Genomic DNA, 19747 nt, shown 5'->3' with positions numbered 1-19747 from the left:
CTGCGTGACGATCGTCTACCCGTTTTGGCCATGGATCTCCTCCACACGGACAAACGGCGAAAAGCTGTTGGCCTAATTCGTTGTCCCGATCCGTGTAATCGATCAGCCGCGATGATATCTTTGTAGAAAATGCGTGATCGTCGCAGTTTAAGGAAATTCAGGCGGATATCTTGTATATATAATATTGGAAATTTGAATGGAGAGATATTTTAGAATATTTTACGACCAACAGGTAAATAGAGATGTCTCGATTAAATCGTTGGCGACGGTGGTAATTACAGCAGAACTGTAGAGAGGATCGTATAATGTAGCTGTTCGGTTGGTTCGTGGTCCGAATTCGAACGAGTCTGTCGTTCGACTGCGTCGGAGCTTTGCGTGGCGCCGCGTTGACGACGCTCGCTCGTGAAAGATAAATCTAAAACGGCGCACTAATTCGCCATTTCATTTAAATGCTAATCCGAGAACAGAGACCAAGCCGTTGAACGTTTCTCGATGCTCGAATCAGTCGTCTCGCGGTTTTCCAAGGAAATTTTCTCGAGCATCGCGTACGAGTTTCCACCGCGCTTTATCTCTCGTTCTCGTACATTAAACAAGAAATCACGTTTCTCTGCTTCTTCGTTCTCTTCTTTCCTTTCTCTCTCTCTCTCTCTATCTTCCGTTTTTCCTTCTTTTTTATGTCGATGTTTTCGAAGAATCTTTATTCCAGGATCTCGGTATTCGGCGGAAGATACCACCGTACCGTCGGTATCACCGATAAAAGGGAACTTTTCAATTTCGAAGTGAGCCAACTTTCCAGTTGCGAGACTTTCCGACCGAATGATACTTTATCGAAGCCCTTTTCGCGCGATCGAAACTTTTCATACTGGCTTCCCTGAGCCGCTTGCGTGACCGACGAACGGAGTTATCCAGACCAGACACACAAATGGTTTCTACCGATTCGTCCGGAAGCAGAATTATGCGTCAACCAGCCTACTGCTACTACTAATACTACTACTACTATTACTACTACTGCTATTGCTACTAATTCCATGGCGTAGCCTCTGTTCCCTTACTTTTCAACCTGGTTTTCCTCGCAACGAAAACGTTTCGTCGTTCCAAAGTGGTGAAATAGAATCCGTGGCCGAAGCTAGGCTTTAATTTTTACGACGTCGTACGATTTCCGGAAACCAACAAACGACAACGGAAACGAATACGTTGTGGAACGTGTTTCGCGATAACGTAAAAGGCCAGGGAGCCTTGAGATGTGAACAAATTTTTCGTATTAGCGATACGAATCGTTTTATAATTTTCATCGTCGAGTAGCCGATGTTTCGTTATTGGGCTTGGTAAAATTAAATTACTGGCAAAGCACCTGGCCGGTTATTAATATTTGCGTTTCGTTACCGACTGGATTATGAAATGTTAGCTCGATTTCGAATTCACGACCGTCTCTGACAGCCTACGAATCAACGTTTTTCGATTAACCAGGGCCTATACCGACATTGGTAGACGATTCGTTCGCCAGTCACGCCCGGGAATTGAATTCTCCGTGTCGTTTGATGTCTTTGTGTCTTCTTTCGGTAATTAATTCGAGCGGCTAGCGTATTTCAATTTGGCAGCTTCTCACAGACGATATCGTGAAACCCAATTACATGTCACGTGCCGATTACACGATCGGTAATGGAAAGTTTCTTAATTACAGGGAGCCACTAGAATTAATACGTTCGTTTGGAAATCATAGTAATTTCGGTCTTTGAGAGCGCGTCAGGCACGAGCGCGCCGAGGGAAAACGCGCGACTGGCTTCATGGAATGGTTTCACCGGCCACTCCAACGACACTTTTGTCGCGTTAAAATTAGAAGCGAGCCTGTTTCGTTTCAATTTCCCCTTCGTTTATCATTCACGATTATGGCATGGATTTTTAATGTATTTCGATAAATTAGCAACACCATCCGTGGGCCAGTGTTGTCGATGAAACAGCACGAAATTCGAACGCCGGATGCCCCATTCATCGAGGAATTTTCAACGCGTCCCGCGAATTAAAACGCAACGAAGAAATTAATTTCGACCGACGCGATGGTACGCATTAATATTTGCGCTGATATTAATCGGGAAATCAGGGGAAAAAGGAAAAATTGCAAAACGGGCGAAAAATATGAGAGTGAACGGAAATAAAAAAAAAAAAAGTAGAAAATGAGATGAAATTTGTGAAAGTTGAAGCGAGTCGGGAGGAAAATCAGCGAGTTGCCGAGGTTCGTGAAATTTTTTGAGAAACGAGAACCAAGTTTCCGCCGTCGAGCAACGATCCAACGAACCGTTTCGATAATTGGATTCTCCGGTGGCGACCGTTTTTAAAATATCACGAAAACCATCGTTACGTTCCTGCCAACCTTCGTGATTTCGCTCGCGAGGACGCGAGCGCCATTTTTCACGTGCCGAAGCATTAATCAAATTCCCCCTTCTCTCCCTCGAGGGTTATCTACTTGAATGCTACTTCCTGGTCGCGCTTGAAAAGTCTCCGGCATCGCAGATTCCATTCAGCGACTTTCCTACGCAACCTACGCACGTACCTCCCCTGTCTTTAGGGACATCTTGTTTCTGATCGCGGCCACGCCGTGTTTCTCTTTCCAGTTTTTCACCTCCTCCTCCTTCTTCCCTTTCCGCTTGATCGCGTAATCCGCGAGATTTATCGAACAATATCGCGTTTTTCCCCAATTGGAACGGCGATACCGTTTTAATTGACGCGATATCGTATGTTCTCTGTGTAACGTCGAACGAGGCAACATGGAAAACGTTCGCGCATCGCAAGGAGAATCTAGAGTTCGGTCTGTTTTGTTCACCTGCGCCAAGTATGTACTCTCATAGGACAGATTTATCATTTTGAGCGTTGGGGAGAAAGGCGGTCGAGCTCCGGCGAGTTTGATTGTTTTCGGAATTTATCGCGCTACGTGTTAACCCCGGAGTATTTCGATGAAAAGACCTGGAGATGGTTTTCCTAGAGCTCCAACGTTCGTCTTGTTCTTTTCTCTTTTTTTACTCATATTTTACCCTTGACTTATCTCGTCACGATGTTGCTCCGCTCGGTATTTGCAACTTTATTTCAAATTTTCAAGGATCGAGTTAACTTTCCATTTCTTGCAAATTGTAGAAGAAGGAGGAGTTTACGTCGCCCGGGACTGTTATCCTTTGCCTTGTATTGGACCATCGAAACAACGTAAGTGTTATCGATTTTCATTACGATTCTCTGCTACGGTTTCACATAGTTCTCGAATGATAGAATTATGAAAATTGCATGCCATCATGTATGGTCGTAAATAATTACCATAAAACATTGTATAAAGGTGAAAATAAAAATTCGAAGGACATCGACGAGTACCGTATAAATTTCTCTCTAATTGCACCGATTAAGTACAGGCTCGTGGTGCAATGTCATATTGCTGCTGGAAAACGGTTCGTTTCCTGTTCATACGTCATTACTTCCGACAAATAATTTACCAAGATAATTCACCTCACAATAAATATCTGATGCTAATTAAGCCCGTAATCCAGCGGCTGCCGATACATAATTCAATTACCCTAATTAATATTCGATTGCGATTAACAATCCAATTAAAGGTATACAACCCGGCTGACAAATAATTTCGTCTGTTTCCGCTAATGTATCGCATCAACCGTCAATCTAATCGCAAATATTAATCCAACATATCGTTTCGTTCCTTTCATACAACAAATAATCGTTCTAAATATATTCTAGCGCAAAATTATTTCGTTACTATTTTTACTATCCTACCTATCGAATTGCCATTAACGAAAGAATAAAAACGGCACTCTCGCTTTCGTCTCGTTGATAGATTACGTTCGATACGCTGATATCGTATTTCGCAGGTGCATCGTATTTTGGTGCGCGGCTCTCCGCTGCAAGTAGATCGAGATGCAAAGGTCAGACACACGTACACAGGGCGCGACAGAACGTCCTGGACGAACATGATCCACGTTTTTCGTGGTCCATCTCCTAATTCGCCGTCTGGGGCACGTACGGGGGCATATAGGGCCCCGTGAGGATATACTGCACCGCTACCACCATCAGTTGCGGGGCACTCCATCTTATGATGTACGCGCTTCCTGAAACAGAAATGCATTTTCCTCGTTACTTCGTAGCCGCCTTATGCGCTCGCATCCGGCTGAGTGCCATGCTTCTGTTCGAGGATAAAAAGATGTAGAAAGATGCACGTGTCTGTTCGTGTGTGTCTCTTACACGTCCCGGTTATGCATCGTATACAAGACGATCGTACAGGACCACGGGAATTTCGTTTCGAACGAGAAGGCAAGAGAATTACTCCTTTGGAATTCGATTGTTCTAACGCTATTGGAATAGAGAGCCTGGAAAATTCTACGCGAGCTACGAATATGAATCTACAAGGACGCACTTGGAATAGAATTCATCGTTGTTTAGCGACGATGCAAACGGGATAAATCCATCCATAAGGGAACGGCAGCGAGGGAATTATAATTTTCCGGTTACACGACTCGAGTCCCTGTAGATTACGGTTTAGTCATTGGCTTACGCGTAAATCTGGCCACGTTAATCATGCACCGTAGCTCGTGTGGTCAGCAGACGTTCCTAATTTCCAAAGCTTATTATCGCGGTAATTAGGTGTCAAAATGAAATTCTATTCGAGCATTTGCCGTTTAAAATTTCGCGCTACCGCGGAATCTCGGTCGCGGCTGAATTACAACCGGCGATCGGAAAGTATTTCAAACATTTCTCGTTCTCGTCGCTGTGACAAAATTATTCGAGTACCGTTTTATCTCTGCAACGAATAAAACGAGCCGGTATTTATGCCCGAACGAATGTTTCCACTCTCCTAAAGCCTTCAGTCATCGACAGAAAGTCGCGTCGTACGGAATTTAAATTAACATTTAAAGCAGAGAAACGGATTTTCGAAATACTCGCCGCGTATGTGACGGCATACGCGGAGAACGATATCGCTGGGCGAAAACTTGTCCCAGAAAACTCGTCTAAGCAGCGGAGAAAGCGAAGAGTTTCGAGTGGAACTTTTTCGTCTAAAATCCCACGGGTGTTTCTTTCGTGTTATCTCTGATCTAAGCTTGCTCGTGCAACGACCAAGATCTCATTGGTTTTCCAATAAATACAGCCTTCCTCGCTGGAACGACGAGAACGTTTCTTCTATCACGGATGTTACACCTAAATTCTCTTCTGTTGAAGACGTCGGTCTTAAATAAAATTTCTACTATGCTTTCGTTCGCGTTTCAGATGATTGTACGAACAAAACACTTGTTATCGTATTCCAACTATTTTCCCTCTTTGCAACAACCTCTTTTTCAACGTATTCCTAGAATATTTCCAAAGTATATAGGTTATCTTTTTATCGAAAAACAATTTGTACAACGTCGAATCGCGGGCAATTTTTTACTCGATAAACATAAAGTAAAATAGTACACGGAATTATAATGAAACGATACAATAGAAAAGCAACAATGATAATTTAATTCTAGAATAACTTATTCGGCGCCATTCCATTTTCTCGAACCTTATTTCGCTCAACTTCAATTTTCCCTACCAATTTTTCTTATTGTTCCTCGTATTCAATGCGCTTTTATAAATCTCGTATGCACAATAGACATTCTTATCGGGTATAATCAAAATATTCACGTATCACCGTATATACGAAACTTCAACCTGCATTCTCTGAATCATTCTCCGTTCAGTTGCCAATACTCTAGCATAAATATTCTCCCGGTTCTCGATTATTCGTTGTCCATATGAATTCCCATCCCCTCGATGCTCGACGATATTGAAATTTTAAGAAAACTTCCAGTGTCTTCATGCTGTAGAAGCAACACGGTTTAATTTAAACCAGAAGAGGGAGAAAGAGAAGTAAGGGTCGATCTTCAGCCGGTTGTCACGGACCTGCCACTCGTTCCTTCTCAAATTTGCGACAGTCTCGCCGAAGGGTCACGAAATCAAAGTTACCGCCAGAAGAACCTGCCTTCCGCGCTGTGAATTACCTGTCAGCTTGACAGCGAGTCCCTCGCGTTTCTTTCTGTTTATATGCGGCATCAGGCGTTCGAGTCGCTTCGTCGTTCCGTGCGGCTAAATCGAAGGGGTGAAAGAGGAAACGCGCGTTTTTGCCGCGCAAACTTTGCACGCGGTGTTTCCTCTTTTTCTTCTCATATCTAGTCCGATAGCGTCGAGCTTCGAATATTTAAATTATCCGCACCGTGAGACGTTGTTATATTTATACGATCGACTAGCAAATTTTGAACGCTGTTGCAGCGAAGCCTTTGGAAAGCGAACGTAATTTTTCGAAGAAAGACAGATCACAAATATCTATGGATCAATTTGTACAGGCGGCTTTTCATCTTTTTCGTTTCTCGTCGACGAGAACGGAAATAACAATTTGTCAACGGAGTACAAAGTTGAACAGTCTCTTAGCGTACCTCGACTATATTCGACTTCGCGTTGCCTTTCTTAAAAATCTCAAGTGGAAGCAAGGCTCCGTAGGGACGAATTAAGCGCCAGCTAACTTGTGAAACGTAATTTATCGCGTCTGGACTATTTATCTCGGGTTCGCTCGAATGGAGCAAATAGAGTTATAAATAATCCAGAGATTCCGAGGATCGAATAGAGGGATACGGGGGATGGGGAATATATCGGGTAAATAACGTCGAATAGTTGGATTCGTCGAATGTTCGGGGACCGCGGTATGGGGCTTCTTGATCGCGGACAAAATTACAAATCGAGCCGCGTATCGGTTATCGGCCGATGAAAAATTTCAAATTGGATGCCGACCGAAATGACAGCCAGTGGCACCCTTTCGCACAAAAAGCTTCATTCTTCCCTCTCTACTAGCTCCTCTTTTTCGTAAGATTTTTATTTACATGGCCGCTCGCCGTCTGATTTATCGTTGATCTGCATCACGTTTTCCATGCGGCGCACTGTATTCTCGCTACGCCGGCGCGAATCTAGCTGGAAGTTTTGCGTCTGCAAATATATTGGCCGTTCCATCGTGGCTCGGGGTAGATTGTTGAAAAAGAGGTGAATGAGAGAGAAGCAGAGGGACGGAGGGGAGAGGCACACGCGTGGAAAGAGGGACAGATGCGAGAAGGGAACAAAGAAACGGGACAAACAGACGAAACGAAAAGCACAAAGAGGCGAAATGAGAAAAGCACCGGGTTCGGGGTGGGAAAATAAAACGAAGTAGCAGGGAGGCGGAAGAGCGAAAACGTTGGCGGAGAAATGGATAGAGAGAGGATGGAAGAGGGAATAAAGAGACGAATAAACGAAGAAGGAAAGAGGGAGTAAGGAGAGGGTAGAAAAAAGGAAAAAGGCAGAGAAGAGAGAGAATGAAGAGGAAGAAGGAAGAGGAAAGAGGGGTCCGCGCGGCGTTCTTATCGCGGATACGGACTGACGTAACGGATTACTCGCTATCGCGACCAATATGTCAGACGGTAAGAAGGACGAGGAGTCAAGCATTATATCGCGAAATAAAATGGCCCGTGGCGCGTGTCCGTGACCGGGGCACATTCTGAAATATCGTCGGTCACTGGACTGGAACGCAGATATAGGTATTATTATTGACACTTTGCTTCTGGCTGAATTATGTATTTTTCATAGAGCATGTCGGACAGCGTCGTTCGCAAATGCAAAGTAACAAGCTTGCCGACGACCAGGCAAGACCACCATCATCGACGACGACGACGACGACGACGACGTAAACTCGATGCACCTGGCTGAGATAGAGAGACGACGTCGCTTGGAAGGTTCTCGCTAAATCGGAAAACGCCACCGTGAATTTTAATGCCGAGCTACGATATCGACAGCCGTCGATACGAAGAACGAGTGTCTGATCGAACAATGAGACCGGGCGTGTTTATTACCACGGTTATTACCACCCTCTGATTTCAGTTAACTTGACGTTAATTGCTCGATTGTATTCCTTTTCTACGATATTATTACATTTCAAATATCGATTATGCGATTTATTTGTCTGTTCGTGGAAGCCACGACATGTTCTCTTTGACTCGAGTAATATCCAGTTCGATTCCGTGTTACGTAGTTCTCGAAGATACTTCTTCGAGACTTTCGAAGATACCCGAACTACTCTAATTCAAGTAGCAACTTTGCTGCTGGCTCTACAACTTCGACAATTTTTAGTCCATTTCCTTTCTGGAACGTCATCCTCGTTAAATTCATTTCCCATTGTAAAATGGATACTTTTGACGTTCGCGTGATAGATACGTTTTTGCACTAAGGCGGACGAAAAAGCTAAAACTTCTCCCCAGAGAGATTTCAATATTTCTCTTGCACGATACGCAGGGACGTTTCAATATTGGTATTTCATACGCGTTACCCTTCATTCAGTTGCACGGCGACGATCGAAGATTCATGGCGGAATTATTCATGGAAAAAAGCAAATTGGCCGCGTGTGGGTTGATGCGATTTCGCGGTGCTTTTTCGAAGCCACTGGAAGTTACGTCGCGAAGAATCTCGGTTAATCCGGGTGCATGCCGGTGAATTTTAATGTAACGTCTCGATATCGACAGGTGTCGCGCTGGCGAAGCCGTGAAATTTTTCGATGACACCCCGGCGTCCGCGTAGATTTATCATCATCGGCCTCGATCCATTTCTGTTCCCCTTCTGTTTCCTTTCCGGCTAAAAGTTCGCCAATTCAAAGCCAATCGGAATCCTTCGCGAACGGTTAATGTTTGTCGTTTTGCCGATACGTCAGTTCTTTTTCACGGCCATTGTCTCTAAACGTCACTTAATACCGCGTTAACATTCTTCTTTCGCGATATTTTTACGTCAAACCGATCGAAGGTGAAACTGAAACTTTCGAATTCTATTTCCTCTCGTTTTTTTTTTTTTTTTTGATCCATTCTTTTCTCTTTTCCTCGAAAATCCATCGTAACCGACGAAATTCGTTGGATGTTTGAAACGTCGAAAGGGAACGGTACAAAACGACGGGGTAAAAAGTGGATTAGCCGAGTCATCGATTTTCGTAACGTCCGCTCCTATCTCGCGTTCCGTTTTTGCGATCCATTAAAACGACGCTCGAACTTCCTTATCGCTAATTTAATCAACGATAAGGGAAACTTTGGTCGCCTAACGTAACGCCAGTGGCAAACATTTTTATCGGCCGACACCAGTTCGCTTTTTCGTCCTGCCCTCACCCTTTTTCCTTCCTTCTTTCTTTTGCCTAACGAAAACTTACAACCACACACCACTGAACGAATGAATTTTATTTCTTTACTCTCAGTATACCGGTGTGCGCATTCTACTGCATTTTTTCGCATCGATTACGATTCCAGTCGTAATTCAACATCGTATCGCTCCCGAAGTTAAACGATCAGATCTACGCGATTAATCTTCGAATAGAATAATCTCCGATCAAACAAAATGATTCTTCCGACGTTTTTCCAACGGAACATTTAGATAAGCGTTGTCAAGTATCACGGTACACGGACGATCTCGCGTAGAAAAATGAGGTGAGAGGTGATTCTTTTCCCTTCCGCCACGTCGAAAGGGAGGGGTTGCGCGATGAGCTTATAGCGGCGATCGTATCGAGACATAAGCCGTACTGATTTACGATCTAACGTACCACCGGAAATCTACGTACGTCGTTCACCATCCAGTTGCAATTTATATTTCGTTGCAACGTAAATAGCGTATAGTACGCATATCGAACGTCATAACGCGGTGAATTTGCGAAAATCAAACGTGACGTTAACGGGAAGGCAGCCTCGACGAGGTTCTCTCTTCTCTGTCTTTTTCTTTCTCTTGCAAGATGGCCGCGGTGCCGTCAGCTTTAAGAGACAAGACGAGGCCAGTTATAACGTTGTAAATCGATGGGCGGGGGAAATGAGGTCGAAGGGAATAAGAAGGTTATCGAGTTATCGGTTATATATCGCCACCGGATAGATAGAGAGACAAGCGCAGGAGCGTGAGAACGAGAAAGCAGGACGGAGGCGGCACAGGGAGCGGATCTCTCCAAAGTGCTTTGGTACTTGTGGCACGTGCAATTTGCGACGTCTAAAGTTACTTCTAACGTGCTGTTGTTTTAATGGTCGCGGACTATCGGCAGCGACTGAGTCAGCGGAATGTTCCGGTGACTCGTCGCGATGCAGGAAAATGCATCTCACGAACGGCAAGAATATGCAACTTCGGTTGCCGATTACACAACTATGGGATGATTTAGGACAAACCGTGCCGTGGATTCGACGAGTGGCAGACAGAGAGAAATATCGAATTAGCAACGATGTCGTTTGTCACGCGATATTAATCATTTTTATATCAGCACGATATCAGCAGTAGATTAAATCGATGTACCACCATCATTTAGGACCACGATCTTTTCACATCTCTCTAAAATATCTCTCCACTAAGTAAAATGAGTTCTTAACGATACAACTATCAAACTTCAATTCGTACTTGCGTGATAGTCGGTGCTAGATTTGACAAGAGCACCTGTATTTTTTCCGTGATCGTAAAACTAGGCTAAAAAAACGTACTTCCATCAGGTAAAAAGTTATTTTTCAAAAGTATGTTCTCGTCGCTTGCAACCAGACGAAATTTATTATTCGTAAGTCACGCGAACGCACGACAGACTTAAGAAGTATTAGGGTTATAATTCTGGATATTTCCTCTGGATAATTTATCCTCGCGCAAGAACACCGTTCTGCTCTTCGCCACGAAAGTGGCTTAAACAGTTGTGGACAGGAAGAAGCACGCGACAACACGAATGCCTGACGTTGTTACGGCATGTAGACATTCGTGATTCCGGTTGGTCGATGGTGCACTTAGGAACCAGACCGTCGTTTCTTCTTTCTGCTCTCGCCATGCCCCGAGGTGTCTTTAGTCTCTCAGCCGGAAAAGAACGAGATCAGAATCCACGTTTTTCCTCGCGTATCACCCACGAATTCATTTATCAAGCCCATCCCCTTTCCACTGTTCTACCGTGTATATATGTCCGGGGCTAAACGTGGAATTTCTATGGGGGTTGCTTCGTCTTCGTCGACGTATACATTACGTATGTGAAGGGCAACAGATCCAGGAAGGCTCGAGAGACTAGAAGGCATCCTTCGTTGACCCTTTTATACCTCGCAAGGAAATTACCTGAACGAAGCGATGGTTGCTCGATCCTGTCTCTCCTTTTTCTTTTCCCTTTTTAGACGGCCCGTTTACCACGTTTCCTCTGCCATGCCGGAGTATCCCTTTTATATTTATAGGCCGAGTTCACGCACTATTTTTTCTCAGGAAACGAAAGGAATTCGAGTGAAACCGGGGACCAGAAGCCCTATCGTTCTGTACGCGGGAAATATGACTCGCAAATTACGTCGCCGAGAAACGAGATTTTATTATCTGCGACGTGGATTTGGTCTCGGGAGTTCATTCGAGTCGCACATTTTTCTCCATTCTCGTGGATCTATTTCTGTCTACGCGAATTTAGAAGAAAAAGGATGGCCCTTTGCTTTTTTATCTTCTTCCCTGTTAAAAAATGAACTTTTCCAGGGTAATATTCGACTCGATAGCGAGGAGAGTTTTTAGACGAGCATTCTGACGAAATACGGGCGCGCTTGAAATGCTCGGCGACACTCTGTATCTCATTTCGGGACAACTCGTGGCCGTCTACCGACGTACATATGTACTTCTACAAATTTTGTCCACCATAATTCGTGACAACGAAGACTAATAGCTCTACCGTTCGCTGGTTCATTTATCACGCGTGTACACGTGACTTAATGCACCGTTTGGACAGCATAAACACGGCACCGAGTTTCAGCAAGACCGATAGTTCGTGCACGTTAACGCTTTAGAACAATTCTTTTCATCAACGATATTTTCCCATCTCCTTTACAACATTTCCTTAATCGATCGCGTATTTCATCTCTATACAAGTCGATTTTATTACCTTCACATCCTCCTTTCTATTCGGCTTAAAATTTTCATCGATTTTCCATCGAACCACGCTCTGTCTGCTTCGATACACAAACCTAATTTCGAGTTAATTAACGCGCGATTCACGTTCAACGCACGTAAATTGCCACATACCTTCGTATTTTGTATCATAACTTGTATATCGCAGTTCCTTGTTTATCCTTGTTTGTTTGAAGTACAATCGTCAAGAGGCGAAACCGATCCTTACCATCTCTCTTCGATCAAGCAGCAATTTTTATTTCCACCTTTTCGAGCATTCACAGAAGCGCAGATATCGAAGTCTCGAGTAAACTTTCGAGACATTCGATAACAATAATCCCTATCGTTAAATGGATCCAAATTCTATACCACGTTATTCCATTCTATCGAATCAGATTTGTAACTCTGCGTTCCAGTAAAGCTGCGGAAGACATCATTGGAGGATTATCGTGCAAAGGATCTACGCTATTCTAAATCGCGATAAACGGATGGTATAGAGATCAAAGACGGCAATATCCCGGGAACGAGCCACGGGAAACTCTGTCGGAAAACGAAACGTTGTTGTTTCCATTCGATAACACCCAATCGTCTAAGCTGATACGCGTCGTACCTGCAGGCTTCCAGTCAATAAGAACATGGCTTTCGTGCGATGCGACGAGAAGCCACTTCCTCTTTCCCTGACTATTGGCGCGCGCGCGCAAGCCCCGGGCGCCACGGAAAACGCTCGCGAGGCACATCGAAAAAGCGGAAGCCGTAAAATCGGCCAGAAACGTCGCTTCCCTTGATCGCCACTTCGCGGCGCGGTGAAACAGAGGGCTCGGCAAAAGGATTCCGATGCGGAAGAAACGTTTTTCTCAGTCTGTCGGGGATAAACCGGGATTCTCCAGGGGAAAGTGGGACGATGCGAAACGAGGATGGGAATCGCGCGAGCGTTTCCACGCTCGTTTCACGCCGCGACTGTTCCCAGAGTGCACTCCTCGTGCGACGAACGGACACGAAGCCACTCGAGCCGCCCTTCCGGCGGAAGTTAAACGCGCGCCGCGTCCAAGAACGCCACCCGTGTCTTCCTCGGCCTCGGTGGCGACCGTTTTTTCGGCGAACTCGCAACTGAAAATTCAGCCGAGCGAATTTAGCTTGTCGCGCTTCCATGGACGAACCTTTGCACCGCGTCGAACGTTTCAGATTCATCCGAGAGTTCGTCTAAATGGCACAACACTCTTTGATTGCGTTTGAGATTGATACGAAACGTTCGACACTCGATGGATCGGATCGAGATGGTCTAGTTTCGTATAGAACGAGATGACGATACGCACAGGGTGTCTCGTTTAAACTGAGAATGATTTTAGCTCCTTGTTAACGCGACGAAACAACGAAATTTAAAAGGAATACGTCATGTATGACGACACGTAAGGTATTTATGGTACTACATTTGAAAGTTTGCCTGTGAAAGGATCGAGCGAGGATTGTGACGATGATAATGAAAGACCTCTGAAAGTCGCGTTAAAGATCGTTACCGTTCTTTATATAACGTCTGCTTGTTACAATGCAACGTTGTAACGGAGGAAATTACCCATGTAACGGAGAGAGAAAAAAAGGGAGCAGAGAATACACCTATACTGGAGATAATTTCTCGTTAAAACGGCAGCATCCGATATTTCGTTTCTCCTTTCTTAATCAGCTTTAATTGATCTACGACGAGCAGCGTTGTAAGATCTACCTCCAAGATTTTCCTTCAAATGCAACAAACACGACGATAGAATAACAGAATTTTCAACAATTAAGCTCTTCACAATCGTACATATACGCGTCTAATTCCCCTAACAATACTCTTCATTAATCCGAGTCTCGATTTTCAACCGTTGCAGCATTCATTGTTTCGTCAGAATATTCTCGTCGCGGGAGAAACATTTTACAGGGGGCGAGAGAATGAGATACAGAGAAATAGTAAAGAAGAGGGAGAGAGAGAGAGAGAGAGAGAGTGAGGGGGGGCGACCGGGGATAAAGTCGGGTGGAGTTTTAGAAACGAGTGAAGCGTTCGCGAATGGAACATCTTCTGACGGTGTGCGGTGTTCTATATCCCCGATTTTTCGGTGAAACGTTTGACGATTTTACTCGGCTGCTGCCTTCGCAAACAGCCTCGTTTGCTCGTCGTTACGCCCTCATTGCTGTAACATAATTCCCGTTTGATGCGGAAAGAGGGGCCCCGAACGCGGGAGAGCCGCTTAATATCGCTCCACTGCGTTATATATTGCACACGCTGCGCAAATATACACGCGTATTACGGATGTCCTTTGTCGACGATGAGACTCGCGCGAATTCCTTTCTAATCCTCCCTTTTTTCCCTATGCAGATTCGCTTCCAGCTCTGTTTCCTTGCCAATCGATCATCTCCCTTTTGCCTTTGCTGTTATATCGGTTTCAACTCGCTTCAAAATATTTCGTTTTCATATTTCTGTATTAATGGTTAGAACTATCTACTAGATTGGCGATTAAATGATTGCGGATTTTGTTATTACCACCTAACGACAAAATCCGCAGTTACTTAGTTGCCAATCCAACAAATGAGAGGACGATAAGGAAATGAGTCAATTTTGATGCTGCGTATCGTTGACGACTTTTCTACTTGCGCGAGATAAATTGTTTTAAAGTGTTACAGTAGACGCAGAGTGAATGTACGAGTGGTAGTAGCTGGTTCCGATTACTTGATCTCGCAAGTTTTCTTCACTTTTTTCCTTTCGCGTGATACGATCGATGGATGCGATAGTTTTCCTCCGATAACGAAAATTAGTGATCTTTGTTACAGTACGAGCGAAGCGTACTGTTAACTATAAGTATGTATTAGAAAATCAGTTGATTTGTACAACTTCACCGGCTTTTTACAACTCTTACATTTCACTTATCTTATATCTATAATTTACGTTTTCCGTAGTATAAAACATCATAGGAAATACAATTTGCTAGAGTTTCTCAATAAACGTAACGTGTCCGAATGCTCACGGCAGGAAACGTAGATGCATAAATGGAAAATTAGATCCCAGCGCGGTTAATTTCTAAAACTAATTTTCACCTGTGCAGATTACCAGACGGAGAAATGTTAAATTCATATATTCGCTCGTTCTCCCGACTTTGCACTATGAATCGACGATCCGCCGTCCGTATAGCAAAATTTAGGTACCTACCACGACAATGACTCGCGAGCACACTGATCATCATCGTCATAAACGCACGCCGCATTGTAACGGCGGATAGTTTCAGGATCGCGCAATACCACAAAGCTAATAAACCGTAACGTTCCGGCATTCAGGAAAATTATCGATTAGATCAATCTCCATTATCTTTGACGCGGTATCAATTATCTCACTGAAAAGTGAAATTACAGCCACAGTATGTTCGTAATACGTTGGTAAGAAGTGTGTAGAAACGTCGAAATATTGATTACGTTCTCGCCGGGCAGATAAATTCTACCGTAGATGAAAACGAGTTTGCGAACTGATCCTCTGCATTTTCCAAAGAATCGAGGTAGAACGCGCGACGTAGATTCCGAGGTTTTTCTTTCCGCGCGCTCGGCTACCGGATTCGCGAGTAAAGACATTAGCATAGCGCTCGCTAGCTGGCAATTTAGTGCATTAGGCGCACGCTGCAGGACGGACAGAAGCGTAACGCTTGGCAGAAAACCGAGGGGAAGAGTGGTCTGGAAATGGGTGAACCGGGGAACAGAGGAAAAGTGGTCCGAAAAACCGACAACTGGAAAGGCCAAGTTGCGGAGGAAACGGAAGTGAAACAGGAAGCGACAGACCAGCCGGAACGAGGTGAAAAGGTTGGAGAATGAGGAAGATGGTAGGTAATGCGAGACAAGAAGAGCTCGGAGAATAGAAAAGGCTGGCCGGTATCAAAGAGTATATTAAAGCAATATTTTGTCAGCGTTGCTTTGTTTCTGCGAAGCTGGAGCGTTTAAGTGGAAAACTTGGTTATATAATAATATCCATACATATACATAGCTATGTAAATATTTTCTAAAAGAGTTCAAATACGTTCGCGAGCCAGTGTATGTAGATCCTTATGAACAGCTTCATATACATTGCGTTAAATAAAACAGTTCGTTCCGTTTTTTAATAGCGAGAAGCAACCGAGTTTAAACAATGGCCACTAACTTCGATTTAATTGGTCTAATCCGGTATCGTTGATCGATCGTCGGACAACTGTGGAGTGTAGAACAAATATTTTTGGGAATATTTGTTTCTTGCTAGTCCGATACAAGTTCGAACGTGTTTCACCGAGACAACGCAAAACCACGCGTGTCGATCTTCGCGCGACAAGAATTCCTACAAGTTGAATGGAATGTTCCATTCCGTCTACGACATTCTCCCGATCACGCATGCTCAGACTCTCACTTATTCGGCACAAAACTACCTCGACGATAAGATCTTCTTCTCTTTTGAAGACTGGGGAAACGAATTGGAACGTTTCTTGTTCGCAGAGGACTAAACAACGCCGACAGACGGGATAACAAAGTTACCACAGAGGTGGCGAAAAGTCATCGAGAGGAATGGTGCATGTATCGATCGAAAAGAGAACACGTAAAAGAGAAAGTACGTCCTTCAGTTTGGCCGTAAAAATGAAACGATCTCGCCGTTCAATTCAATCAAATTTCACTCTTCGACAGGTTTTGACAGTTCGTCGAAATACGCATCCGGTTTAACGATAGCCTAACGCGAACGTTGTGTAATTGAGAGGTCCGGACGAGATTGAGCGATCGACAAGAACGTTGTATCGCACGACAAATCGGTATAACCGGTTCTAGAGCCAGAATGGGCAGCAGAATGGGAAAAGTGGCCAAGCGAAAGGGCAAAGTGCCGCGTTGGAAGGTTACATCGGACTGTTAATATTTCATGAACTGGGCGTGACCCTGTGTAATTCTCTATAATTCAGAATCGCATGATGTTTCGTTGGTAGTCGATTGTAGGCTGACGAACAGAACGGCTCGCTGGCAGCAGCGGTGTCCGCACGCTGATAATCGATTTGCGAAATATTGAAATTCCGATTGCGCCGGCGATCACCGAAGTTTGTTAGCGTTATCTCGGTTTCCTTTTTGCCGTTGGCTAATGGGATTCCGAGCAATAACACGCGGCCCCCGTCGATTACCTGGCCGAAAATTGTTTATTTATCAGGGACCGCGAGCACGGTCCTGATCGACTCTGCTAACGACACGTAACCCCTCTCCGGCGAAACTTTAATTAATTCCCCTTTTAATTAATGCGCTGCTGTCTCTGATTTTCGGCTTTATTATGCATTATACGCTGTTGTCGAATTCCTCTCTGATGGCCGAACTTCACATACGATCCGTCACGTAAAAAATATTTGCTCAACAGCAATTAGGACAATAAACACGCGTTACGCTCGCTGGCGATCGTCGGAACGACTTCGACCTACTTCGTTTTAACTTTACGACTGACAAGATGACGATACGAGCTAATATATACCAACGTACGATGTAACGTGATAATTGCAAATGCGTTGCTCGGCATCTCGTAAAATTTGTCAACGTCAACGTCGACGGAACGAGAGTATAAAAATCAATTAACGAGCGAAACCGTCATGTTTATGAAAATATATATTTCTGAAGGAACGTTGGAGCGTATAGCATCTAGATTCGAGTTTCATCGCTTCAGACCTCGATTCTTGCGTCAAAAAGCAGAAAGATAAAAAAATTGTGGAAATCGCAAAAAGAGCTTCGGGACTTGGAGGAAAGGAGCAGAGAACGGACGACGTTTAAGCTTTTCACGGTACGGAACGTCGTTATCAAGCCTGGTGACACGAAACTCGGAAAAGGTATCGTTTTCTCGCCGGGGGCGGCTTGGCGCCGCGAGCCGACCCGCTGCCAAGCGAAACTTTTTCATCAAATTTATCGAGGAACGCCTTAGGCTGTGCTTCTACGCTCCGTTGCGAACCTGTTCGGCGGTCAAAGTCTGTGAAACCTGGTGCCCGAAACCTGGCTCTGTTCTTTGCCCGCAGGTGTTAAACCACGAACTAGCAACGTTCGCGTGTCCTCACCGGTTTGTATCTCACTTTCGTCTCCATTTTCATTTCCATCGTCTAACTTGCCATGCAGAACGAGACGTTAGCGCGTCCTTGTTTCATGAAAATCACTATATTACCGTTATATTACTTGCATGGAAGTTGATTTGCTCGATCAATGTTAAAATTCATCTTGCAAACGTTTCGTGAACTTCTCTGGTAGAATCTTTTCTGTTTCTCGCGAGAATTACGTAATCTTGAGTCGTAGATCTAATCGCAAAAATTAAGAATTTCAATCCGATTACCGTCTATTCGAGACTGTAGGTGTTTATTGTGAAATTTGTTGAACATTTGAGAAACGTTTATGAAACGCGAAGAAGACAACAAACGCCCTGCACGAAAATATTCGAATTACAAAACTAGAAGAAGATAAATCGACAAAGACGATAAATCTGAATTCGTAGAATCTATCCAAAGTCAGGTATTATATTTTTCTTAATAATCTTAAGAAGGAAAAATACCAGCCGATTGTTTGGAAATTCATGAATTTCTTTCTCGCTAGCTCCAACAAATATTCCTTCCAGATAGCAGCTTCCTTAAATATTCCGCGGGCGAGGTAGAAGCCAAAATCGTTGTCGTTACCGTAAATAGTCATTTGCCGACAGAACACAGGTCGGTGTAGCTGGATGTGTGGGTGACGAAATTTTACCGTAACTGTGAATTCAGTGCCTCGTCGTTGCCCGGCAAATCGACGAGTCTACGATACCATCGCGTAAAAAGCTTTACGCTATTGTTTCACGTTTTCAATTAAATAACACCGTTCGTGCGATACTTGTAAACTCAGCAAAACAAATATCCATAACTTGGTATCCAGTTTCCAAGGCGCAAACAGCATCGTAGGATGAAAGCCCGTTGACTCGAGAACGAACCGACGATCAAACGTGCTGTAGCACGCGTTCTCCGACGAAACATCATCGCGTGAACGTTCAATTTCTGCTGTCGGAAGGCGGCATTTCCCCCGGCGTAACCGTTTCAAAGGAGCGGGATATTTCGAAATACCAAAAGAAGGTTCCAGGAAATTTCACAGGCGAAGGGCAATTTTCGCGAGGTGCCACACGTCCGGCATCGCGACCTTAAGAATCAAACTGTCGATATTCGCGCGGATATTCCTTTGACGAGGGAAGCCTCGTGCTTGCGCGGTTATTATTCCAGAAAAGGCCAAAAATCAATCCCAGACGTTTCAGTGCAAACGTACGTTTTCCCGCTCGCCGTTTCAATATCCTTGCGTGCTGATTTTCTCCGCGCACTTTCTTTTGTATCGCGTTCATAGCTCGATAGAACAAGTCGAGAGCTCGACATTTGCAGACGATGGAAAGATCGAAATCGACCTTCCCCTTTTCCAGTCGCGACACTCGCGACCAGAGACGCGGCAGATCGAGAACGAAACGCGAAGTTGCGTAGCACGGAGATGGAAAAGAAAATGCAAAGACGCAGGGGCGAAACGTCGGGGATGATGAAGTCGTCGTTTATACTTTATATCGTATGCATGAAATTTTTGGATCCCGAGAGTCGCCGTTATTGCGCCACAGGGAGGATACGATACGAGTCTCCGTGGAAGCTTACATTCTTTATGGATACGGATAGCAACGGGCCGCAGAAACCGCGATATATCCGCACACCGGGCGGGGCTTACATCGTGTTAAGCTCATGCCGCGCCGCTGCAAGGAAGCTTCGGAAACGTTTCTCGCCAGAGTTTTCCGCGGCAAGACGAATCGACCAAGAAGCAAGACGTATATTTCTGCCGTGAGCTCTTCTTT

At 44.5% G+C, this 19747-nt stretch overlaps 2 protein-coding genes across 10 annotated transcripts in view; one reads left to right on the top strand and one right to left on the bottom strand.

Moving 5' to 3' along the window:
• The window catches only part of LOC122570527 (alpha-(1,3)-fucosyltransferase C-like), a 118506-nt gene that overhangs the window by 26330 nt on the left and 72429 nt on the right, over positions 1–19747 (top strand). The gene's annotated exons all lie outside the window — the stretch shown is intronic.
• Positions 3133–19747, bottom strand: part of LOC122570491 (lachesin-like) — a 269681-nt gene continuing 253066 nt past the window's right edge. For all 8 annotated transcript variants that reach the window (XM_043732905.1, XM_043732867.1, XM_043732929.1 and 5 more), the window contains one exon: positions 3133–4100. In XM_043732905.1, the coding sequence (XP_043588840.1) occupies positions 3991–4100 (110 nt within the window). In that variant the 3' untranslated portion in view covers positions 3133–3990. The remainder of the gene's footprint in view (positions 4101–19747) is intronic.

Source organism: Bombus pyrosoma, linkage group LG1 (assembly GCF_014825855.1).
Source record: "Bombus pyrosoma isolate SC7728 linkage group LG1, ASM1482585v1, whole genome shotgun sequence".
NCBI classification, from domain to species: domain Eukaryota; kingdom Metazoa; phylum Arthropoda; class Insecta; order Hymenoptera; family Apidae; genus Bombus; species Bombus pyrosoma.
Note: the sequence above shows the minus strand (reverse complement) of the source record. Positions and strands in the feature narration are given on the sequence as shown.